This window comes from Merops nubicus, unplaced genomic scaffold (assembly GCF_000691845.1).
Source record: "Merops nubicus isolate BGI_N331 unplaced genomic scaffold, ASM69184v1 scaffold16496, whole genome shotgun sequence".
NCBI classification, from domain to species: domain Eukaryota; kingdom Metazoa; phylum Chordata; class Aves; order Coraciiformes; family Meropidae; genus Merops; species Merops nubicus.
Genome location: NW_008613087.1, coordinates 1 through 27,132, shown reverse-complemented (window position 1 = coordinate 27,132; position 27,132 = coordinate 1). Strand labels below are relative to the sequence as shown.

At 40.7% G+C, this 27,132-nt stretch overlaps 1 protein-coding gene across 1 annotated transcript; it reads right to left on the bottom strand.

The window, feature by feature from the left end:
- Positions 1-25,688, bottom strand: LOC103774379 (contactin-6-like; the record flags this gene model as incomplete). The annotated part of the gene is made up of 6 exons (XM_008941780.1): positions 1-130; positions 3,593-3,729; positions 5,965-6,137; positions 14,985-15,087; positions 16,579-16,779; positions 25,593-25,688. Coding segments are annotated over 6 exons (840 nt in total), but the record flags the coding sequence as incomplete, so codon positions are not given.
- Positions 25,689-27,132: the final 1,444 nt, after the last annotated feature.

Genomic DNA, 27,132 nt, shown 5'->3' with positions numbered 1-27,132 from the left:
CTAGCACCCGCAGCTCAGCGTTGGCATAAATTGCCTCGTATTTGTTTTCTGCCACACACTGATAGAGGCCAGAATCTGACATATTCAGAGCAGGTATGATAAGGGTTCCGTTTTCTATTTGGATTCTTCCCTGACAAAAGAAAAAAAACAAGCAGAAAACACTGACAGAGCCAAGGAGTTTGCCATCCCAGAGGTTGTTTTTTCTTGGTATCACACTGCTTGTAATTCAGTAGCAGAAATGTTATTTTCTTGGCAATCCTGGGGATGAATACATCAGAAATGTGTGTACCTCAGCTATAAGCTTGTTTTCAGACTTCTTAGCTCTTCAAATTTCTCCAGAACTCCAAGAGTTCTTGCAGAGTGGTTGCCTCGGGCAGCTGTGCCCAGATGTTCCAGCTGTGGCACGTGTTTCTTGGCATTGTTGAGCTGTGAATCTGTGGCTCTGCTTCACTGTGAAGCAGAAGCAAAAGAAGCCACCACAGGGCAGGTCCAAGGAGATGCTTCACCCACCCCAGGAGCCTGGAGCATCTTCCAGAAGGCTCTCAAGAAGCAGAACCTGCAGCCCTGCTTGGGGGCACAGTGAAGCACGACCTACTCTCCTCATCTGATTAGATGAATCTGATGATGATAATCTGAAGTGACCAGAAAAGCTCCGCAGGAGATAGAGGTGCTCAGATAATGGAAACATCTCAGATGCCATCAGCTCACAAGTCACAGAGAAGTGATGCACTGAAAAAGCTCTGCTGGAAAGCCCAAACTTCTGAATTCATCCTGAAATCCCTGTTCAGCTCACAGGGAGATGCTGCTCCTCGTGGCTTCAATTTCTATACACACCAAATTTCTTTGGTGCAATGCTGCTAAAATAGAGGAAACTTCACAGCAGGTATATTTGGACCAGAGCTTGGCTTTTGGTGTATTAAAAGGAGTTTTCTCTGATCTGCTTGGGCAAATAGAAATAAGCCTGCTACAAGCATAACTTAAAGCTAAATATTTTGTGATTTTACTTTTACTAGCCTCCAGAGACAATAACAGCTCCACTGCAAATTTCAACACTGAGAAGCAGATGAGAATATGTTCCCCCCATCAGATCAGTTTGGAAGGAAGCCACAACAGGGAAGAGGAATTCCCCATCACTAAATGCAAGCCTGACACAACAGATATTGCTGTTATTATCACTGTGCTGCTCCTTTAGTCTGGCCCTGCTGCCTCTGCAGCAGAAATGGGAGCATCCACTGGTGGAGCACAGCCTTTGCTGGAGAGTTCTGAGCATCCCAAATGGATCTGTGAACTGCTAAACGTATCTAACTGGACTTGCTGTGACCTAATTGTCCCAGAAAAGCCCGTGGCACAGGCTGCTGGGGGCATTTCCCCAGCAGTGCTTGCAGAGGGGGGAGTGCTGCCTGTCGAGCTGTGGAGATCTGCTTTCCAACACTCTGGGTTTTTTTTACTTGGAGATCTCCCAAGGAAGAATTGACCCAATCCAACCTCGTTTCGCTGGGAAATTGGATGAGAGCACAGCTTGGGGTTGTATGGCTGGTGTGCTGCAAACTAATTAACAACATTACATTACTTACCCACTGTTAATTTTTTTTTTTTGAGGCTCTGACTACAGATATCTTTTGCATACTTCCTTGTAGCTTCAGGCTGTTTGCTATCCTCTGGATGGATTCTATTTTTACCAACATCCTTTGCATGTAAAACCCCTTTCTGCAGCAAGACTTGTGTTTCCTACACATGCTGAATTCTCTGCTGGCTCTTTTGAGCTCTGCAGACAAAGAGGAGAATAAAGCACGCCGTGTTCACAAGCAGGAATAATAAGAGGATGGCCATCTAGGTGGTGAGGGAGAAAGGTCTGACAAAGAGGAGACAATATCCTCAGAAACAGCCCCCAGGTGGAAGCATCTGGGTGGTATTCTTCCTCTGATATTTCCAACAAGCAGGGTGCTGTGACAGACTGAATATTTTATTACCCCTTCCTTGTACTTTCACCTCTAAACCATCCATTTTGTCCATGGAGCAATAACATTCAGCAGTTGTTGCCTCAAGTTTTCCATCACTGTGAAAATCTTGGCTGAAAATGTGTCTGCAGAGTGTTTTATTCTTTTTTTTTTTATTTTATCAAAATGATGCCGTTGAAGAATGACAGATTCTAACTTCTGCTGTCTTCCAAGTGAGAGAAACTAGATAATCTTACTTAAGAAGAGGTGACAACGAGTGGAATAATCAAGTTGAGAAAAAAATGCCAATCCAAGTAAATTTTGACGACTCAGATGCTAGAGTTGGGTTCTGTTTAGGAATAATCCAGCAAAAAATCATATGGAAGACTGGACCCCCCTCCAATTGCTTGAGATAACTACTCCTAAATCAAACAAATGCTGGTTCTGCAACCCAGCAGGTGCTGTTTTGCCCCATATGTTTTGGAAATGATTCTGTATTTTGTTATTTCATTTATTATCTATTATATCTGTTGTTTGGAAATTATTCTGTTCTCTGTTAGACAGAAATTAATCACAGTATTATTTTTTTTTCCAGACAAGTAAAAAGGCATTACAGAGGAGCCATGCCATTTTATGCCCAATAGATGCTGAAGAGATGCTAAATAAAACAGAAAACTTGGCCCCAGGAGAATGTGAACACAGCAAAGAGTCTCTTGCCACAGAAGCCATTCTCCACGAGGTTGCCAACAACTGGAGATGGGAAGATGAATGTGCCAAAGCTTGGCCACCACAGAATCATAATTATAATGCCTGGAAAGAGAAAATGCTGAGGGCTCAAAGACCTGTCTGTATAAGAATTTGATTTGGTTTCTTACATGTTTGAGCTCAACTTGATGTCCCCTCTTCTTTTGCACTTCCATAATTTCACTTCTTCCTGTTCTACTTGGTCTTTCTTTTTCCTTTAAGTGAGTTTTTTTTTCATTTTTTCACCTTTTCCTTATAAATTTATATGGTTTTCTTAGTTTGTTTTTCCTCCACCTAGTGCTAGAAAAGTATTAACCCAAATATTAACTGATTTTCGTAGCTGATTGATTAATTCAGTTGAAGGATTAACACAGCACAAGAATGACCACACTACATGAGACCAAAGGTCCATCCAGGCTACAGATTAAGAACAGAACCAGAAGAAAAGTGCAAGTTAACAGGATGATCATTTTGCTAGATTTGAAATGCTCTTCAACAGTCAGCTGGTGTCCTACCAGCTTCCCAAATCACAGATTACCTCTACAAATGTGTTTTGTGTGTCTGGACAGACCCTTCTTTCACAGTGATGGATATTTTCAAACCCATCCACGCCTATTGCCATATTTTGTGGCAATTAGATGCTCTGTAAAAGAAGTATGAAGAAATTGGTCTGTCTATGGCTATAAACTGGCAATATCATACGTTTTCTATAAGATAAACTCCAAGAATTGAGGAGCTCAAACAATTTCCTGCTGCAAAGTTTCTGCTGTTACATTGATTTTGAGAGGTTAACCTTTAATTAAATTTTTGAAATAATAAAATGCAACACCCAATGAAATGAATTTAACAACTAACTCACAATAACAACAAAAACAGGAGTGAGAAAGGAAAGGAGAGGACAGGAACCTTACCTCTGGAGTGAGAGGCTGGCCATTTTTTAACCATCTGTAGGAAGGGCTTGGTTTTCCTTTTGCCTTACATTCCCAAACTAAACTGTCATAGAGAGACAGAAAGGCATTTTGGATTTTTTTTTCCCACTCAGGGAGTGCTGAAAAGAACATGCAAAGCCTTTTAAGCAGGAGAAAAGGGATTTTGCTGGAGGTATGCTGCCTTTCATTCACAAACTGAGCAAGGCTAATTAGTATTTGTCCAACATCTTCTTCTTATAGGGTGAATGAATTCTGCACACTTCCCTGGCATTAAACTTCAGGATTAGCTTGGAAAAATGTTAAAAACCAAGCGACTCATGAGGAGGAAGTTCAGTTTTGATAGTGTTCATTTTTATAGCCAAAATTTGCAGAAGCAGTGGTTTTAGATGCCTGAAATTCTGCATGTGCTCTCTGAAATACCTGATATCTCTACTTTCTGAAAGGCTTCCTCTCCAGGTGCTTGGATCTGTGTACCAAGAGCTACAAATCTCAAAATCATTACTCAGTAGCTAATAAAAATAATGGATTGTAAATATTACCCCTTTGTTTTACTCACATACCTGAGATCATGGGTTCAAACCATGGGTTCTTTGCAATTTTTTAAGGCAAATACTACACAATATAATTAGGGCTTCTCAGATTAGAATAACACCTTCTGAGTGCTTGTGGCACATGGACAGGAGTTCGTTGCTGCATAAAAGCAAAATTTGCCTCCAAGCTCTGTAAACATCCAACTTAAACACTCAAGGAGCAAGTGGAGGAGGAATTAGCTTAAAGCAGGAGGATAGATAGAATAGTAGTCAAGAGATAGGGGGATAGCAGACCTAGAACACCCACCTCATTTTGGGATAGACCAAAGCCACGTGCAAATGAGGTACTAGGTAGTGCCCCTCTGCCTCTGCCTCAAGATTGCCCAATGCTAGATTAATACAATGCCATGAGCTGCTGCCCAAAATGAGAAAGTATCTGGGCTATAGCTCACCATGCTCAAAAATGATTCTAATTAAGTGTCATTTTGATTGCTGGCAGAGTCTGAGGCATGGAATCCAGGTATCCTACACAGAGCAGCAGAAAGTGTCCAGGAAAGAAATCCTCTTTCCCAGAGTCAAGCTGCCAAAGGAGTGAAACCACCACAGCCCAGAAATGAAGCAAGAGGAAGTCAATTATGCAGATAATACACCAGCCCACTCCTAATATGATTAAAAAACCCTGTGCACAAGCTTCATGAGTCCTGTTTATACATTTCACTCTGAACAGCTATTAATTAATTTACAAGGCACATTTAATAAGCACATTGTTTTAGATTGTATTAACTGATCATAATTTTTTTAATTGCCTGTGCTGTTATCAATCATGTCCAGGTAATCTACTGAACTTAATTTTAATGGAACTGCTTGATTGATGTTCTGCAAAAATTAGCAGGCGATGAGAACAAAAATAACCCCCTAAAAGAAAAAAAAAATAAATAAATTAAATATTCAAAACCAGCAGCAGACTCTTCCTGGCATATATCTTGATGTTAACACATGGCTGCAGGAGACTGGGAGCTTATCAGCAAAGCCTGCATCTCCTCATTAGAGATTTACTTAAAAAGCCTAACTTGTGGAGGTCTTCTCAGCAGCTGTTAGTTCTAGGCTGTAACTTTTTTTCTCACTTTTAACATTTTTATTTTCCTTTTCTTTTGAAAGATTTAGGAGGTAAAGTTCTCCCTCCTCATTCATGTCAAAATAAGTTGCTTTCCATGGGTATTAAAAATAGGACTAAAGAGCATATAATTCACCTTGGCTGTGAGGGAGCATCATGTGGGACTTGGATCCCCAGAAGGGAAAAGTAAAGCAAAGGGGGAACAGTCCCACAGAAATATCCTTCTCTATTTAGAGAAGGAGGAATGAGGTTCCCCTGCTCTGCCCTCCTCTGTTTATGGAGCAATACAGTTCAGCTAGAATAGGAGGGGAAATAATCTTATACTCCCATGAGCCAGCACCTCATGAATCCTTCCCTGATCTCCACCTAGCTTTGAGCTAGTGAGAGTAAATCTTGTTGCCTGCCCTTCGTGTTTCATGTAAATGTAGCAGGGATTTCTTTCTGCCTGGTATTAACCTTTTACGACTTCATCAGGGCACAGCCCACGTTTGCAATCTGAGTTTTAATGCAAAATATCTTTATTTGCTGAGGAGGTAATTCAGTGAAGGTCACTGCAGACCTCCAATCATATTTTTTAACCAGCTTAACCTCAACTGCATTTTGTGTCTTCAGTAAGGGACTAATAGACTCAATCTACAAAATACACCTGAGCACCATCATGCCATGAGAAAAAAAAGAAAATAAATGAAGAAATGAATCAATCTGCTTACCATAGACAAATAATTGACCTCTTGCAGTGTTTCTCCCTCGGATGTTTCCTGCAATGCACTCATAAGACCCTTCATCCTCTTGCTGAACATCCGGGATTTCAAGAACTCCTTTGGTTTTGTTCTGCTCAGTTTTCTTTGTCAAGGAGTTTCCATCAGACCTCTTCCAGCTAATACTAGGGACAGGACTAAATAATTATGTTTCATTAGAGAAAAAGAGAGCAGAAAAAGGATAATGTGAAATTGCTTTCACCAAAGTAATGATGTTTTAAAAAAAATCAGTAATTTCTGTTTCTAAGCATGACATACAGAGGTTTCTAAGACTAAGATTTTATAATCTGTCCAATTTATTTAGAGGCACAAGTCCAACAGTGGAATAAAGTCTTCAGTCTATTCCATGAGTGCTTCTTAGACCAATTTGGATTTTAGGGCTCAAATCTGTTTTTTAAACACTATGACACTGAAGGAATGATTTTGGCAACCCAAATAAGCCCCATAGAAGCATGGAATTATTGACTGGTTTTCAGAGCAAACAAATTCCCTGTAGCATTAGAGGCATTTTTACACCTCAAACTAGGAAACATTGGACAAAAATTCAAAGGACTTGAAACTACCAATAAATCTAGGTATAAAAAATAATCAGAGGCAGGGTAGAGGAGGGCAGATAGTTGAGTGAGGCAGTGGAAAGCAGGAGATACTGAGGCTGGAAGGAGGTGGAAGCAAAAGAGAAGATTTCTTTTTTTCCTGATTCTGTAGCTTTCTCTAATTTTCATTTATATTTGGACCCATGTACTCTATACAATAAAATAACAGTCAAGTGTGAAGGAGGCTATAAATACTTCCTGGATTCCTGGTAATATCACAAACCATACAAGCCTCACTTGCATGATCTGTTATGTCACCAGCACACTTTGAAATATTAATAGTCTTGGATTTCACAGTTGTTTTCTATTTCTGCAAGTAAGCTGCTTTTTCTACCCAGATGAGCAGCTACATTTTAAACACCTTTTTACAGAGGCTTTGGCTAAATGCTGATTTCTTTTCCATTGAGCAAACATCAACAGCAAACTGAACTTGAAAATATCACTTCCATGGAAATTAGAAGCACACATTGCCCTCGTCTGCCAGTCCCCAAGGCCTCTGGCCTGCAGCAAAAAAGTGATTTACAAAGTATTTATTCCTGTTTTAGCAGAGGCTACAACTGCTCACGCTGTTGTTTAGGTCCTTGGTTCAAATCCTTGTTTATTGGCCAAAGAAAACAAATTCAGAATGAACAAATTACTTAATAAAGGTATGTTTAGGTCTAATATTTTGAGTCCCTGTGGTTGTGATGTTCACAAGTTCACCTGAAGAGCCAGGACTCAGGAGATGGGCAAGTGCTGGAAGTGCATGGACTGAACAGCTGGATGGGTGTTAACAGAGTCACTACAGACATAAAATAAGGAAGAAATATTTTACTCTGTGGGTAGTGAGACCCTGGCCCAGGTTGCCAGAGAGGTGGGTGATGCCTGGAGATATTCAAGACCAGGTTGGATGAGGCTCTGAGCAACCTGCTCTAGTTGGGGATGTCCCTGCTCCCTGCAGGGGGGTTGGACTGGATGAGCTTTAAGGGTCTCTTTCAACCCAAAAACATTCTCTGATTCTATAAAATCAACAGAAATAAGCTATGTACAGGACAATTTACAGCTAGACCACTCAAACAATGAGTAACAATCCCATAAATGTGCTTAGTTCTGCATTTAAGCTTGAAAGCCAGGATGAGCACACTGGAAGTCTGGAAATGTTTTCCTCGTGCTGCTGGGAGTTCAGCTGGGCAAGAAAGCATCCAAGCTGCCCTTCCCCTTGCTCTCTAAAACACAAAATCAGAGACACTGGGACATTCCAGACATTGCTAACCAGTGAAAGAGCAGGAAAGACCAACTGAGATTTTATTCTCCTGTTTCCAGTCTTGGTTCAATACCCCTATAGTCATCAAAACTCCAAATCTTTTTGGACAGCTGTAGTTTTCACCACCACCTTTATTAATTGCCCTTTATTATGAGACCAAAATCTATTTCAGATACAAACTTGTTTAAGATTACACCTTACTAGGAACTTTTAAAAGGCTTGTGTGTTTTTCTCCAATGCATTGGTCAGTCTGCTAAAAGCTGTTGTCCCCTCCACAAATCTTGCATGACATTATTCAGGCAGAATTTCTCCCAATCCAGTTACTTTTAGCTATTTAAAAGAAATGCAGCACAGAACAGGTCTGTCCCACAATTGCTGTGCTCCAGCCAGGAAAAAAGCCAGAGGTATTTTGCAGTCTTGCAGTGGGTTGATAGAGACTGTTGAGGACACAAAGGAGAGCAGGGCTGGCTTTTAAAATGCTGTGCATGTTAAACAGTGGGTGAACAGCTACTGTATCCCAGAAGCATGCAGTGCATTGAATGTCAGAAGCATTTAACTACTGACTTTAAAGGCATCTCTCCTGGATTTTTTCATGGCAAAAGGAAAATAACAGCCCTATGGGGGAAGGAAAACAACAATTAGATGCTTTCATTCCTGCTTCACGACCTGAAAGTGTTTCATCTAAATATTTCCTAGTCTATTAGTCATTTGTTTTCTCTTAGTGCTGACTATTCAATGAATGAGGCAAGTCTGCATTGACACCAAGGCCAGAGGCAGGGCTCTGTGGGAAAAGGCTCCTTCTGTCAACTTGTCAAGTCAAGTTTACCCAGGTTTGAGCTGAAGACGCTGTCCTGTTTTCCTCATCCTTCTAATGACATCCTTGGGGATGCTTTGCAGCAACCTTGCTTCATTTTTTTGGCCAAACACAGAGGTGTTTGAAATGCACTCCCTCTGATGTCAACCACAGCAGGATGACAGGAAAGCCCCAGAGTTTGGTTCATCAGCTTGGCTCTGTTCAGATGCCTAATTGCAATAAATAGTTAACAGCACTTAGTTCTCCTGCCAGGGAGTCTTGCACCAAGTGGCCTGGTTCTATCAGCAAAGGGAATTCACTTGGCAGGACAGCAGCTCCTCATCAGCCTGAGGGACAGGTTAAATGATCAGACTACAGGAGCATCCATTGCTCAACTACATGCCACCAACCAGAAGGACCTAGGTTATGACAGCAGCTTGAAAAGATCTGCATTTCTTCATTGACTTTGGTGACACCTCATTGTCACAGGCTTTCCAGCATCTTCAATCACCATACTTCACAGAAGACAGGTTTTTTTTCACTGGTTCCACCTTCTTTTGATGTTAGTTTATACTTGTATAACCAAATCTCTCAACAGCAACTCATCATAGAATCATTGAGGTTGGAAAAGTCCTCTAAGGTCATCAAGTCCAACCATCACCCAACACCACCATGATCACTAAAGCATGTCCCCAAGTGCCACATCTACATGGTTTTTGAGCCCCTCCAGGGCTGGTGACTCCACCACCTCCCTGGGCAGCCTGTTCCAGTGCCTGACCACTCTGTTAGTAAATAAATTCTTCCTAATATCCAATCTAAACCTCCCCTGGTGCAACTTGAGCCTGTTATTATTATTATTATTACCACAGGCCTATGAAACTTGTCAAGGTAAAGAAAAACCCCAACCTAAACTTAAATGGATAATTTGTTGCAAAAAAGCAATTTCATTAAACTTTAACTTTATGTTTACTTTAGTGAAATTGCTTTTTTGCAACAAATTATCTATTTGATGAGTTGATGCTTTAGGAAGTATAGAAGTATTTATTGAGTTTTAAGTGTAGAAAATGTATATAAAACCTGGCTTAACAAATACAGCCTTGTGAATTTTTATAAAATAAACATAAAAATGGCCAGTATCTGACACTGCTACACAGCCCAGAATCTTCCCATGCAGATTTGGGGTGGTTCTACAACTGGGTGGGTCATTTTTCATTCAGTCACTACCAATAACCAGATTAAAACAGGTAACTGCTTGGGGATGAAAAGTTTTGGACTCTCTAAAGAAACAATGAGCATCCTTTTAAAATTTATTACATTTCATGGACAAAGTCTTGCTTTCACCTGAGTAAATAAGAAAAGAGAGCATAAATATGAGAATGTCTTTGTACATAAATCTGCAGTTTATTTGCAACCTTCAGAACATCTAGGAGTACTAATTTAATTTATATTCCACCGTACAGGTGGAAGAATCACAAAAGCATAAGTTATTAACTCAGAAAGAAAAGATGATGCAAAATATTTTGTGGCTGGTGACAAGTCTTGTCACACTGAACATGAAATTAATTTGTCTGCAGCGTTACAGCCCACACCAAGATGAAAGTTCCACCTCTTTTTTTGCAGGAGAAACTCAGGAGTCAGATGATGCATTATATCTGTGCCTCATCTTTTGCCCCGTGCTATAAAACTGAATCTACAGCTTCAGTCATGAAGACCATGCCCAGTTAAACAAATGAGACAAAGCTGAGGTTCAAAATATCCCTGGAATAGGTTGTCCAGACAGATGGTGGAGGCCCCATCCCTGTGGAGATCCAAGATCAGGCTGGATGAAGCTCTGAGCAGCTTGATCTAGTTGGAGATGCCCCTGCCACAAGCAGGGTTTGGACTAGATGACCCTTGGAGGTCCCTTCCAGCCCAGACATTCTATGGTTCTATGAAAAGCTGCTATCAACTGCAGACACAAGGAGGAATTTGGATCTGAGGAGCAGCATAATTGAAGCACTCAAGCTCCTAATCCTCCTGATGAATTACTCAGGAAACAGCAAAGCAGCAAAGTTCTCTCAAATCTGGTATTGTGCCTCATTCTCCTGTGGTCACAAGCCACCCAACTGCTGTAGGAAAGATCTTCCAGAGCTGTTTGCTCAGTCCTTCAAGGACAAATCTCAAGGTATTAGTTGATAGAACTTTATGAACATGGGCTGAAAACAGCAAACTTCACTTGTGGTGGCAGAAGTCACTCATATATAATTTAATTTAATATAATTGATCTTTTTATAGCCTCCTACATAAACTCCTGGAGAACATACTAGGATAGCAAAGTAATGAAGGAGTGAAGCCTGGTATTTTTATATAAGTTTAGTAAAAATGGTTATTTGGGACCCCTTTATAGTAACATACTAGGATAGCAAAGTAATGAAGTGAAGCCTGGTATTTTTATATAAATTTAGTAAAGATGGTTATTTGGGACCCCTTTATAGCTGGGTGATTATCTCCTTACACTGACAGCCTCTAGAAAAACCCTTCCCTGAATATATTCACAGGAAGACGTGAGGTCTTTCCCATGAAAAATGAATATTCTGGGTTAAAAAGAAAAAAAATCCTGTTTCATATTATTCACATATGCTCTTTACAACCTCAGCTGGCAACGGCCCATCTGCAGGGCTGCTGAACAGATTATTTCCCTATCTTTGAGAAGAGAATGAAGAAAAATGTAGACACAGTTTAACAAATGTGGGCACCAGACAGGGAAACGACTTGGCTTGTTTTCATTCCAGAAACTGTTCCTATTTGTGCAACAGGAAAAGAATATATGTATTTTGGAAGAAATCTAGAGGAAGAAGCACAGTAACACAACGTGACTCTTTCCACAGGACCCAAACCCCTCAAAGACATGGTGAGCAATAATTTAGATGTGTGGGATGATTAATAAAGCTTGATCCAAAATGTAACTTTTAATACTGGCATGCTATTAAACACTGTCAGCCCAATGAATATCAGTGCTGAACACCAAGCCTCATAATCTTCTGTTAAATCACTACAGGCTGAAGCATTTGAAATAGTAAAGCTACTATTTTATATTTCAGATTTCCTGCTTGTAAAGAATTAAATATAAAGTACATTTGTTTTTGCCTTCTTAGATTCCCTGTGCCAACCATTATTGTTGCATGCTACTTATGTTCCTTTTTGCCCAGTTGTATTTCCATGGAAATTACATTTCCATCATTCCATCCAGGACTCATTTACTTTTCAAATTTGGGGGTTTTTTTTCTACTATTTGTGGTCTACAAAATAGGACTCAGAGTCAAGAGCTGGCTCAAGGCACATTTCTCCATTTGGGACCCATCCCTCCAAACCCTCTTCACAGGAATAAATACAGACTCTTTGGCCCCCTTATATTTACTTTCCTCTAAAGAATCAAGACTTTGTGACTGGGCTAGAAGAACCTTTGTGAGAGTCAGTCAAGGTATTTTCATGCAAAATGGAAAAACAGAGCTTTGCAACAGAGCTGGGTGGAATATTCCCCCCTCTTGGTGCCCCACAGCCTGGCTGAAGGAGGACTTTTTAGATGGCTTTGAGTTCCCCCAGGTCAAAAAAAGGCATCATAAAACCCAGCCATAAGTCTGGCCTCTTCTACTTGTCTTTTAAACGTGGAAGTGCTTTTTGAGCAAGGTCCAATAGGTGTGATTTGCTGCTCTATATAGAAAACGAGATGCTATTTCTCTAAATACCATGAAAGTACTTTCATTTAAGACTTTTTGGAGACCAAAACCACAGCAGGTTGCCTATAATCTGCCTTAGATGTGAAAGATTTCTGTTATTCATAGCACAGAGGTAGTAGCAGCTGACAGCATTGTCTGAACCAGTGGACTAACAGTATGAATATAGAAAATTATGGATAATGGGAAAGCAGTTCTGAAATCCAAGAGAGATAATAACCGTTAGTGCTTGTGGCAGATCAGAGGTATAGCTCAACAAATGTTGAGCTGAATTGATTTTAACACAAACAGACAATAGTAGGGGCTAGAGTTTTAGTGGAATTTAAGCATCTAAAGGTGCAGATGGCCACACTGCTGCATTTATATGTGCCTAGCTACAATTGTAAGCAGCTGGAGGTAGGAAACTTCAAGCTTTTAACAATACCACTAATCACCTACATACCTTTAGAAATCTGGCCTTATCTAATAAGTTAAGAGTATTTCACTTGCAATCTGTTTCTCTTGCTTTATTCACATCTAAGTGCCAGCTCTGAGCTAAAGCTTTTTCCACTGATGGACACGTTAGGGAGAGTGTGGTTCAGGGTTCTGTTCAGAAAGGGAAAAACAGATGGAAAACAGCACAATTCTGAGTGAGAATTGTGTGTATACATATATTTATGTATAAAAAAAATAAATCTGAAGAGCCTTTACTCACAAACAGCCTCTCTCAAACACATCCATTAGACTAGATAAATGTTAGCAGTATATTATATAAAAAAAAAAGTGAAGAATGGATTTCTGCCCTTGGCTCCTTGGTATTTAAGCAGCAGAACTCCTCCAGGGATGTATGGCAGCACTGGGTTCCCCTGCAGTCCTCTATATGTGAAGAAAATGTATTTTAAAGCTGCATTAACCCTCTCAGCCATTCCATTTCCTAAGCACAACCTGGAAGGTGCTGTGCTCACTGATGAATTTCATTCTCTATATCACCCTCCCAGTCCATCTTTTCCTCCTTCAGATGTTCTTAAAATGCTAAAACCTGCGTGCCACATGAACATGACCCATCTTTCCCCCTTCAGTAAGACAACACTGCTTTGTCCCCATCATTTAATTTGGCTTTGAAATGTTTTTCTGCAGTCAACGTATCATTGTTAAATGCTTTCCATGTAACAGATGGAAATATGAAATGACAACTTGAAATGTAAAGCCTGCACTGACTCACACACAATTAAGGAGGTATTTAAAGAGAAGTAGCTTGACAGTATTTGGAAAGGAAATGCAGCTTTAGGAGTGTTCCAGTCTGGTACTTGTTTTGGGCCAACAAAATGCATATGCCTTTGAATATGGCTCTGTAGAAATATTCTTCAGCCTTAAATAAAAATTAGCCCTGAGATTAGTTTATATAAAAACCTCATCTGAAAGGGAAAGCCATTTCCCCTCTTATTAACTTTGTATTTGCTTTATTTTTCTACCTCCCAGCATAGGTTCCAGAGGAACATTTGATTAATTTGTGCTGTCTGCAAGTCAGGCTTTTAACCTCTGGGAAAGCTCTAAACACTTTAAAAGCTTACAGCTTTAAAACGGATTGTCAAAGCAAACTTAAACTAAATAGAGGTCAGCAATCTAAGGTTATTTTAGCTTTTCCAGGGAAAACAGATGCTCATTGGAAAGACTAGTTTTTGTAGGCTGGTTACACTTAGTTAACCATCTGCTCTTTGAATACAGAGCACCCCTTGCTGTTTGAATGCACTACTGCTTCTGGAAATGAATACAACACTCTAAGCAACCCAGGAAAAATACAGGCTCCCTATCAGAAGCTTAATAGATGTGTGGATTTATTGGAGAAGACTGTGCTGAGAGCCACGTGAATCTGTTAGCTCCTTTCTAGACAGTCTCTGTGCTCTCCAAACACAGCCTGTTTCCCCAAATTTCATTCTCAACCTCACACAGAAAAACATTCCTGCCTTGATGCAGGTCGGATGCCAACGTGCAGCTAGGTGGAATGCTGTGAGCTGAAGTTAGGGCTCATCTCAGAGATAAAAGTGCTCTCAAGGACTATAGTCCTCATTCTGGTTTTCTATTCCCTCCCTTTCTTCCTCCCACTCTGTTGTTTCCAGCTGCAACCAGGTGAGCTGCACTTAGAATCATAGAATCCTTTAGGTTGGAAGGGACCTCCAAGATCATCAAGTCCAACCATTGAGCCATTAGGGCTCTAAAGTCCTCTGCTAAAACAGATCAGAATCTGTCAGGGCTGGAAGGGACCACAAGGATCCCCCAGTTCCAACCCCTCTGCCATGAGCAGGGACACCTCCCACTAGATCAGGCTGCCCAGAGCCTCCTCCAGCCTGGCCTTGAAGACCCCCAGGGATGGGGCCTCAACCACCTCCCTGGGCAACCCATGCCAGGGTCTCACCACTCTCCTGGGGAAGAACTTCTTCCTCACATCCAGCCTGAATCTGCCCACTGCCAGCTTTGCCCCATTCCCCCTAGTCCTGTTGTTACTCGATATCCTAAAATGTCCCTCCCCAACTTTCTTGTAGGCCCCCTTAAGATACTGGAAATTCTACTGTGCACATTAGAACCGTGGTTGCTCAGCGTAGAAGAGTGTTAGAACCCACATTTTAGTAAAAAGCCAAAAAAAAAGATCTTACTTTCCAAGGGCAAAGCATTCCAGCTGAACAGACGAGCCCTTCGCTGCATATGTTGTTTCTGGAAAACGTACTTCAATCTTTGGTTCATACTCCCCCATCACACCTGTTGAACATCAAAACAGCTAACACTCCAGTGGAGCCTCAGACCTGCCTACTACAACAGAATTTCAGTGTAAAAGGAAGGCTGGAATTAAGAAAAGTAGAGCCTTACGTCCCACCCGTGGTGATCAACACGTGTTGTCCACGGAGCTCAAGCCCAATGCTGAAAGCTTGGGTGGAATCTCCAGCACTGTGTGCTTGGGAGTTGAAGAGCAGGAGTTTATACAAGTTCTACACGTCTGTCACATTGGTGCTTTCAGGTTTTAGAGACAATTTAGGGTTTGCATCTCTTGCTAAGAGGTGGTAGCAAGCAAGGCCTTTAACATTGGTCGCTTCACTGAGTGGCCATTTCTCAGGTCACTGAATAGACTGTGGGTGCAAGGGAGAATTATGGAATTTTCTGTGTCTATAGGACTTGTAAAGCACTTAAAACCCTTTTAAAACATCCAAGCTCCAGGCTTAAGAAAAGCTGATGTGTTAGATGTAATGATCACATTGGAAAATCTGGCTGAGCATCCGATAGACCACAAATAATCCGTTATCAGTTCAGGGCAGATCCTAGACTGAAAAATTATTGATTTCTCTTTTATATTTAAGAGGCACCTGGCTAATATTACACGTAGAATTTGCACCGTTGCCTTAGAGGGTGCCTGTTTTTAGGACTCAATCCAGAGGTGAAAACTAATGGGAGGAGATAGACTGAGAAAACAAGTCAGAAAAAATAAAAAAGAATAAAGCAGGGTGAGGAAAAGGAAGCAAATAGAAAAGATTTTAAATATTTATACTCATAGATTGTACCAAATTATTAACTTCTCAGCTGTGGCCGTATAAATTCGCTTTGTTTGTTGAATATGTTAAAGAGCAGCACAGTCTCTTCGTGGAAGAATCATTCCATAATGCACAGTGGAGTTTTATTTACCCTGGAAACATGACTCTCTCTACAGACTTTGGTTACTGATTGCCACCCCTGCTTTGCAAACAGGACAAGGGTATTGAAGTTTAGGTGAGCAAACTTACAAACCAAACTTCATGTCAAGATTTCCCAGGTATATATTCCTCCCTGTGAACATTGAATTGGAAGTGTTGCCAGCAAGGCATTTGTATATGTGTGGGTGAGCTTCTCACCTCAGTGACTCACTTGGAAACAGCTTTCTAGATTTGTTAGTTGAGTTATATCTAGATTATAAATTTAGTAAGCCTTGCCAGATTTAAGACTCAACAGGCATCCCTAAGATGAAAAATATTAACATACCATTTGACATCCTCATGCTATTTTTCCACGATATTGAGCACCACTTTCTTGGCATATAACTCATCATCCTCATCCTGACAGTTGAAAATCTCATTTCAATCCAGTAGAAACTGTGGGATCAGGTCCCACTGCACCTTTTCCTGGGAGTCTTTTACATGATACCTCCACGAGGTATCACTTTCCAGGAGCTGGAGATGGCCTGGGTGGGGTTTTGCTGTTTTCAGGGATGCCCAGAGAACTCACCATCTCTGCGGAGAGTGAGAGGAGTGGGTGGCCCTTGGACCCTTTGCTCTGCTTGGGTGTTGGTGACCACACAGGTGTAGTTGCCCACGTCTGAAGGCTCCACTTTGGCAATGTACAGGTTGCCTGTTGCTTGGGAAACAAAGCGCCGACCATCTCCCTCCACAAAGGTGTTATTGTTGAAGACCCACGTGTAGGACAAGCCTAGAAAACATCAGGTACATATCATCCATCCTTTCCAGTGTAATCCACTTCCCATTAGTCCTTAAGTGCAATATTACTAGCTGAAAGAGCCAGCCAGTTCCAGGGTAAACCACTGGGGATGCACAAATTAGCCACGGCAAGGTAAGCATTGCTTCAGGTTTAAACTCATTTCAAGCCACTTCAGAAGGTCACAAAAGTTTTTGTCCCCTGCTGGTTCTCATTTTCCTGCTCAGCCTCTTTTTTTTTAAGTGGGAATGGCAGTGCTGCAATGCCACGAGAAAGCTGGGTTAGTAAATAATCTCTATTATAATGCTTTCCCTCTGAACAGCCAGAAAGCCAATTGCTGGTCACAGTGTCACAGCTCTTTTCTTCCCTCTGAATATGGAAACAAAAGAAACAGGTAACACAGACCTGTATCCTCAGATTTTTAAGAAGGGGGGAGCTCAGCTGCACGCAAATATTTTGGAGCTGGTTTAACATCTGCTCCTTCTCCTCATCTTCCATCTGATTTGTGGCCCCTGTCCTAACTTCTTAACCCACTGCTGTCATTTTTTCTTTGTTTCCTTTCACAATACATACCTTAATAATGTATATCTATCATCTAAGCAATTTAAAACTATTTTCTTTGGCCAGCCCACCCTGGAAGGGCAGATCTCCATGCCAGCTTACCATCCCACATCCTTCTTTCTCAGAAGGGTTTTTTAGCCAAGCTTTGTCACACACTCATCCCTGCCCCAGAGAGGGGGTCCAGTGCTCCCAGCCCAGCCTGCTGCCAGCCCCATGCTGTGGCTGCTCCAGGGCACCACCAGCCCCCAGAGCAGGGCTGAAATTCCAGCTCTGATAAGTCACAGTAAATCAGAAGTTTCGAAACCCACCCGTTTAGCTTTCCTTAATTAAATGTATAATTCATAAGCTAACAGTGTTCTGCCAACAGCTTCATTTTTACACATTTCTCCCATCAACAATCCCATTTGAAAAAGATTATTTACATTCCTTTCCCCCCACCCCCCACCCTCCTCATTACACCATGGGTAGGGGATGATAATAAGTCTGCAAACTCCAGTAGTTTTGTGGAGTTTTATGTTATCATCTTCTAACATTTTAGGACTCTCATTAGAAATGATGCATCTCCAGGGAGCAATCAATGCCAATTCCTACAGTTGGCTAAATCCTGCAATAGGTTCTGTTTTGCTACAGCTTAATGCTCAACTTATTTTTTTCTGAGGTACAGTAAGCCCAGAAGTTGCAAGAGCTCCTAAAATAGTGTCATCCAGCACGTGTGTGTGTTGTATATACGTGTGCATACACATCAGAAGAAAAGCACCATGGGTTTCCATTTGTGTACCCATAGACTTTTAGGTACCTGATGAAAACATTTCTTTACAGAAGAAAATCTGGACTTGGGTGGGTCTCCCCACAGGGAGGATCAGTCTGTAGCTAGATATAAATGATATAACCATGACCTGATAGGTCTTCCAGAGACATACTGCACAGAGACTATGTTCTGGCAAGAAGTTTGATGACTACAATCTGGCTGGATAAACAGATTGAAGTGACTAGTGTAGACAAAACTCTGGTTTCAACTCACTTTTTCCAAGTTCTCCAACCTGCATGTTAGGGACTGTAAAGAAAATGCTGAAGACTGGTGGGATAAATCCTATTTAATTGAAGAGAGGTTGAAGTTTAATGAAAACCTGACATCTGGGTGATGAGAGGTTGAAGTTTAATGAAAACTTGGCATCTGGGTGCCCAGACTTCCATGACTGGATAGTGTCTCCAATGAGGAACTGGAGGTAATTTTGAAGGTGAGATGATAAGAAAGAGGAGTTTGGAGGTTCCCTTGCCCAGGTCCAGTTCTGTTGCTGGCAATGCCAGGGCTGAAGGATGCACTGACCCACTCTAACATGGTACTGTCCTACCAGCTTAAGACCAAACAGGTGCCCATGAAGGACTTTTAAACCATGCAATCAAAAACCACGTTCCTGCTGTAGGACCTGGTGATGCAGCTCAATTCTGTGCAGGACAGAGTATACAAATCCTAATAAAATTCTATTAAAACCAACTTTGTGCTACACAGATATTCTTCCTGAGGTCAATCTGTGAATTAATTAATCTGTAAAAGAAAGTTAGTCCTTGTCTGTCCTGATTTCATGTCTCAGAGGGTTCCAATTGACTTCATCTACCAAAGTTTCTGTTGCTCTCTCCCTCTCTGTACTCCACCATTGCCTTAGGGCCTTTTGATGAATTTTCCCATTAACTAAGTGCAGGCCCCTCTTTTTTTGTGTGTTTGAATCCTTTCCCCCCCAATATAAGGGAAATAAACGCTACCACTCTTCTAACTGCAGGTTCATCATCACCACTCCTCAGGCCACACTTGCCTAGAGCCTAATTCAGCTCCACTAAACTCTGTAAAAATCCTCTTTTTAATTGATTTCAATGGGACTTCAAAGAAATCTCAAGAGAAAGGAACCAAACTTGGGGGACAAAACTTTTTTTTCTCTCTTCTAAGGTATAATGCCATCAGTCTACTCCCTTGCACAACATCTTTTCTTAGAAAGTTAAGTGACAACATCCACAGATGTTATAGGCTAGAAAATCCAATGTTGCGTTATAAAAGAAGCTATTATTATTTAAACATTTTAATTTTGGGTCACTTTGATTAAATCAGGTGTCTAGCAGGCCCACTGAATGAGCCAAAAGCCCATTCCATCCCTTTTAGGGTTACATTCATTCCCATGAGTAAATCAGTAGCTGGGAAGAGGCTGGTGAGGGTGATGCTGAATGGGAGGTCATGGAAACATAGAAAGGAAAGTACAAAAAATAACCTACTAATGAATTGGAACTTAAATGAACTTGAAAATTGCTGCTGCCAGCTATTTTAGGGGAGAAAAAATAAAGTAACAACTGCTTTTTGCTTACTTTTTTTGTTGTTTTCCATTTAAACACAGGATTTTTGGAACGTTGGTTGGGATCACACTTCAACATACCCAGGACAGTCTTGGAATTATTGAATTTCAGAGACTGCTATGAAAGGGCTTCAGTATAAAAGGTCTCACATGAGTCATAGCCATTAGCAACACCAAAGATTTTTTTGTGGGCTTTTTTCCTCTATTTCATTTTTCCCTTTGTGCATAGGCCTGGAACCTTCCCTAAAGAAGCAGAATTTGGCCCCAGATTGTGGTCTTGTGTTTATTTTGTTGCTTTTTTTTTTTCCACAAGCTTTTGAAAGTAAAAAAAGTAAAAGTTGAGTTGTTTCAAGGAAAGATAAAGAGAAATTATGATTTATCCTTAGGTGACAAAATAATTCTGCTAACCTGATGGAGCTTTAGAGCCAGGGAGAATCCCTGATATCTGAACCACAAACAAAATTCAGAGTGCTATAAAAGTTCCAGGATTAGTTCCCAAAAAACTTATAACAAAATATTATTCATGTAATTTCTACCCTCATTTTTTTTTAATTTAACACCTATGTGTCAAGGTGTTTTCTGAGACAAGCTTTGAAAACACTAATCACTTTCAGGTAATTAATATTGTTTTCATTCCATCCCGCTATGGCACAACAACTGGTACAGCACTGCTCCTGCTCACACGTCTAGCTGGTTGGTCCCAGCACCAATTAGCACTGAATTTGGGCACTGAGGACTGGAAGATAGCTGCTCTCAGAAGGCAGAGATCCCAAAGCTCTTGCTGCCTCTGGGAGAAGGTCTCTTGGAGAGCACAGAGCTGCCTTTGCTGCATTTCAGTGGAAGGATCCAACACAGACCTTGCTGTGTACTGGAGCACGAGCTGTTTTATCAGTGCTGCAGTCCTGGCGTGGGTTTGGGTTGGTTTAACCCAAGGCAGGTGACTACATGGTGTCCATCTCCCTTCTCATCCCAGGAGGCTCCAAAAGGAGGTTGACTCCACCTCACCTCCAGCCAGGCACTGCCTGGTGGGTGAGTCCTGAGCTTGGCCAGGCAGGAGAGGATTGCCCAAACCCATCAGCCAGGAGCACTTGGTTCCAGGGCACAGCTAAGGAAGAAGAGCAGCTGATCATCACTCCTGATAGACTGGTCTAGGGAATATAAGAGCTCAGTGCTCTCCTCAGCCCCAGCAAATTCAAATCAATACTGCTCGTCCTGCAGAACTGCTACAGGCTGGTCTCAGGGAGGAGACTCTCCCCCTCCTGCCAGAGCTGCCAGGAATGGATTAAACATTCATAGGAGCATTGAGAAACAGGAGCAGAGAGACTCTAAACCCAGGACTGAGACACTCAGCTTTATAAAGGGAGACACTCTTCAAACCTTCAGGTTTCTGCATTTTTATCGAGTTGACTGCTTCATGTGAAATGCAGAAACAACCCCAGGCAGAAGCCAAAGACTTTTTTACATAAAAGGCAGCACTGCTTGCCTCAGCCCTTCCTCTCCCCACACCCAGGTTGCTGTCTCTCCCTGCTTGCTTCCCATGCGAATCCCTTCCCACCCTTCTGCTGGGTGGGCACGTTCACCTTCCTCCACCCCTCTGCTGAGGATCTGGCTCCTTCCCCAAGAGTGGGTTGTGTTTTTAATGTAGCCTTGGTGCAGTGATTTCAGCAGAGAGAAGAGCCTACAGACTCAGCAGCCCGGCTTCAAAGCCTTGGCAGCTCTTCTGCAGGAGGAAATGCAAATGCAGGGGTGATCCTGCTGCTCCTAACAAGATTAGCAACTTCCTTAAAGCTCTGCAGGGAGCCAGCTTGAAGGGAACAAGCCCTGAGATCAGGCTTCACTTCTAAGGAAACAAATGAACATCAGTCTGCTCTGCAGCCTTGTGTCAAGTATTCCCATTTAGGCAGCAGCTTCTTCATAACAGGCAGGTCAAGCTCATAGACAGCTACAGAAATAAAGACTTCTTCAAACTTCTTTCTTCTGTGCTATTCCCTGCCTCCCAGCTTTATATGATGGAGCTAGATGGATTATTTATATGCTATATTAAATATTAGATGTAAATATGAGATCTGTTATCTATATGGTAATAAATTAATACATAGGGGTAAAATCAGCTGACCTAAAGAACTCAAGCTGGAGAAGAGACACAGCTCAGGGAAAGAAGGAGAGGTTCCAATCCCACCCTGGCACTCCAGAGCCTCACTAATGAGCCACACACTGAACTTTATAAGGTGTGTTAATGAGCCTCATAAATAACAAGTGAGGCTGGAGGGTGGCCACTGTTTAAATAGCCAAGGAGGGGCTGGGGGACATGGGGAGGATTTAGGTTGGGTGAGGTAACCCAGGGCAGCTTGGCTTTTTGTTTCAAAAGCTAATTATTTGCCATCCTTTTTTTTAAATTCATTATCTGTAGCAACTTTTCAGTGCATTGCTTGATTCAAGATGTAAGTAATGCCTTTAAAAGGCAGGTTTTTTTCCTATTATTATTGTGTTTGATCTCCACTCTAAGTGTTAATGTTTCTTCATAGTCCTAGAGAGCAAGCTCTTGTTTGCTGTTAAGTTTTTTTAGTCTAGTTTTAACACAACTCTGCAAGTTTTTTGTTCTTTGGGAGTTAGTTTAAAGTCTAAATTGGCTATGGAAGTTTTTGGTACACCCCTTTTGTGTTTTATTTTTTCCTTATTTATCACATAGTTGCATGATATGTTCCCTATCCTCTATTAGAATGAAATTACTTTTTTCTCTTGTATAAATAAAATGAGGTTATTAGGGCAGTCCCAGTTAAGAAGTCTGTAAGACATATATAGTCATATAATATATATTTTATATATAGCCATAACCTATATGCAAAAGGAGTAACTCAGCTGTTACCAACCACATCAGAAAACTAAGTTGGGTTAAACCGAAGCTTTAAATGTTTTAAATATTTTTGAATGTGGAAAACTACTTACATCATATAATAGAAAAACCCCTGAGTGGCCTAATAATATCTGCAGAACTTGCTTTCCTGTGAAATTAAGGGAAATTACTTTCTTTCTTGGGGTATAAGGCTAGATTAGCTTGGCACTGTCTTGTCTCTGTAGGGTGGGGTGGAAAGAGAAGTGAAACATCTCTCCACGTTCCATAGGCAGTAGAAATATTTCTTCAGCTCTCATACTACCTTTTCCTAATTCTTGGTGTATGTGGGAAGAAACTTGAACTAATAAAACCTCCTTGCTTTCCTAGATTCTTGCCATTCTGACTCTTTTTCTATTGCTAGAAAAAAAACAGATACAGACTTTTTAGGTGGTTTCCTTGAGCATCCTACTCCAAAATAATTATTTTAATGATAGCTGCTTCAGACAACTGCTGTACAGAAGTTTGTCCTTGCAATGACATGGATAATTTCTTTCCAAGAGCACAGTCAGTGTTTTCTACCTGGGCTATTTACCTCCCTTTCCCCATAAGTGCTCATACTAGCAAAAAAATCTGGATTGGTTGTAGGTTGTACCTACTAAGCTGGATAGGAAACCCAAAGAGCTGGATAGGAAACCCAAAGAGCAATTTTGTTTCCTAGGGTGTGTTTTTCAGCTTCCATTGCCTCACTCATGTTACCATTATAGGAAAGTCAGCTCTTTTCCTGCCTGCTATGCTATATCTTCCAAATTCCTTGATATCTAATTCCTGTCACACATAAAGGATGGTGCAGGATGCTTGTAATGGAAGCTGTATGCAAAGATTTGTATTGTGAGTCAGAGGCAAGGGTTTCAATTAAAAACAACAACAAATATGCAATCTTTTAAAATAAAAACAACCTCCTAAGCATCCTGAGATAGTACACAACTTACCCCAGCTCATACCATGTCCTTCACCCCCATGGCATATAACTTTGGGTCATAAATATATATATATAGTGTGTATGGATGACAAAAACTCAGTTTCTGTTCTCTAGAGACTTGTTCTTTCACATAATGTATTTGTTTTTAGGCCTATTGGTCAACAGCTCACAGCTGCAGCTTAAAAAAACACTGTGGCTTTCTTCATAGAGAGTTTTGTCTGCTCAATTAATCTGGAGTGAACTCACTTGTTCACTATTTATTTGTTCAGAATGTGGCTTTTTTTTTTACTCATTTTTATTTGTCAAATTGTAATTTTACCCTACAGCAAGAGGAAAATATAGAGCTGACTCAAGGATGGATATGTTGTCTTTCTGTCTGTCCCACTGATACATTTCAGGAACTCTTCTGAGTCTTTTTTTGCCCTTAAGGACAAGGTTTCACTTCATCTCCTTGATTACACACTTCTCTCCTATGGCTGTAAACACTAAGTGAACTGACATTTCCTCTCTCCTCAAGACTTGAGGGTTTTAAATTGATTGATGGGTTTGTGTACATCTCTGATATACTTCATCCTCTATATAGATCACTATTTACCTTCCCCTGGGAATTTGTCTTATAACTCTGTTTCTTTAAGAAGAATTGAGGAGACATTGCTAGAAGGAGGAGATTGGTGCTAGCACAAAGAAATCTGTGTTTACTGCTGCCAAAAGCAGGAGATAAGACATCTAAGAACTTCTGATTCTCAGTCCAGAACATGCTATAGCTATTTCCTCTGTATTAATATACATTTGCTTTTTCAGTCATCCTCAGTTATTTTTTATGAAGTCATAGTTCTGACCTCAGAAGATCTGAAGCAATTTTGATCTTGGTTTTGATACCTCTGTAGGAGTCTTGTTTATATATGTGTGTGTTTACTGCTGCCAAAAGCAGGAGATAAGACATCTAAGAACTTCTGATTCTCAGTCCAGAACATTCTATAGCTATTTCCTCTGTATTAATATACATTTGCTTTTTCAATCATCCTCAGTTATTTGTTATGAAGTCATAGTTCTGACCTCAGAAGATCTGAAGCAGTTTTGATACCTCTGTAGGAGTTTTTTTCATATATGTGGCTGAAAACTTGCAAGAGTCAATGTAAGGGGATGGAGGGGAGGAATAAATCTCAATTACTTCCACTTCTGGTAGGTACAAAAAGTGTTAAGAAGAAATAACAGTGTACATACAGGGTCAAGACTTTGTATTACTCTAAATGTTGATGTTGGAAGTGGTAATACACCCATGAAAAGAAGGGAAAAGGAAAATTGCACCCCATACTTAGGGCTGTCTCAGGTGAAAAGTGATGCTAAAAACTTTACTGCTTCATTGCACATCACCTGGACTTTACCACAACCAGAAAGGAAGACCTCAAGCATAAGCCCTACAGCTAAGAAGCAGGGATAGGCAATGTCAACAGATGCAATGCACCCTCAAGTCTGTTCCTCAGAAAACTCCTTTTCATTCTTCACCTGAAGCACTGAAAATCATCAGGTCAACCTGATCTAATCAGTCCTTTGATCAGGGAGTTTACTTCTCCAGAAGTCCCTTCCAAGCTAAATTTCTCTGACTTTTATGATTATCAGGAGGGAGAGAATCAGGTATTCAAAGAGCAGAAGAGAAATAATTCAGATTCAAATGATGGCATTGAAGAAGCAAGGGCTAAAAGGCAAAATAGTCCTTCCATTCAGAGCTGAAGTGGGTTTGATATGGAAAGGATTGCTGGTGGCTGCTTTTCTGCCCTTCCCTATGGGTGAAGGAGCTGAGATAACCACTTATGTCAGGAGACAGCTTTTAGACCTTCATGCTTTCTTTGCTTGTATAATACCCAAAGAGTGATGACACGTTCTAGTCCCCCAAGTAATTGCAGAATAAGGGCCCCCTAAGAAGTGCAAACTCAAATGTCTTTTAAAGAAATGGATTCCAAATTTGTTGCAAACCCACATATTTCATGCACAAATAAATTCTGGTGCTAGTCAGGCAGGGGACAGCAATAGGCTGCTCCTCCTGAGCTACAGCAGCTGATGCTCAGGCTGCACACAACATAGTTACTCCTCATACCTCCGTGGTGTGGTGGAGGACCACAGAGCAGAACCACTCCTTGTCCTTCTCTGACTGACACTGTGCTTCTTGTTTTCGTTTCAAAGTTCTCAAGATCTTGAGGGGAAAAAAGAGAAAACAGGACCCAGTTATTATTTGGTTTATTATCCATGTTTATTCCCAGCTGTATCCCACTCTGTGAAGTGCTGATGTAACTCCAGGAGATGTTCAGTTATCATCTCAGTATGTGGAATGACAGAGTGTATGGAAAAATAGCTCACCCAGCCTAGTATCTTGTCTTCTGGTCATCATGAGATACCAATTCATGAAGCATTTATACACTAACCTTGTGAGTTTTTTTACAATTCCTAATTGCAAAGCTGCTGTATTATTCCATGACTTTTTCTAGCATATTTTTTAAGATTTATGAGACTCTTATTCTGCATGAGTAGAAAAAAAAAAAAGCCATTTTGTGTTTTTTTTTATAGAAATAAAAAGCAGGTGTGCTCTTCTATATATATACACAAGTGATAATTAAGCATCATCAGGACTCCCACAGAGTGTGTGTTTAAATGATGAGATAAAGTATGTTGTATTCTTAACGAGTTTGTGCTATCCTAAAGCTGGCTGCAATAAGTGGATGTGTTTTAATTGACTTGAGCAAACTTCAGCACTGGTTTTAAAGGGGAAAATAAGAATATTTTCAGTAGGAAATGGTGAGGCTTTAGGAAAATCTCCTGTATAAGCATATCAATGCCTTATTTTCCCATAGATGTTTTTGTGGCTATTAGTTTTTATTCTTTTTATTGAATCCAGTACCACACTCAGTCTTCTCTGCTTCTCATCTCCCTGAGATGTGGAAGCACCATCAGTCTCATTTCCTTTAATCCAATTACAAAACATGACACTATAGGTGTACTTCAAAAAGTAAATCTTTTTTTTTTAAATCTAGTTCTCATACAAATGAGAAGACTTACTACTTTCCTCACAGTACTTGGGGGAAATGATTGCTTGAAATGCATCCAGAATATATTTTATTGCAATAAACAATATTGGCTTCCCCTTAAAACTCTTTATACCATAGTTTTGTATACTGCTTGCCTTAAGCTTATTTTATTTACCTCGCTGCAGATTCTTGTTTCAAACAATTGTTCCATTTTTCATCAGCTGAACAACTACCTGATCCAGAGCTCAATAGAGAAACAGCTCTCCTTGGTCGAAGCAATAATGATTACTCCCTGTCCAGGCTCAGCTATTTATATCAATATATCAATTTTCTCCCCCTTAGTTGAACTTTACCCAGTTAATTTTTCTTTTCCTCCTCTTCATCTCCTGTATATTGGTCTCCTATGAAGACATTGTCTACTCTGAGGTGACTGAATTGAATTAGGCAGCTGCAGCACCTCCTTGTGCTGTCATAGCCACGATAGATGGTCCCTGTCAATACACTGGGAAAGTGTCTTAAACTCTGATGTTCTTTTAATTGCCTGCTGGCTAGATCTCTGCATTGCAGTCTGGGAGGAAAAAAAACCCAAGAAAGGCCAAAAAAGGGAAAAAAAAA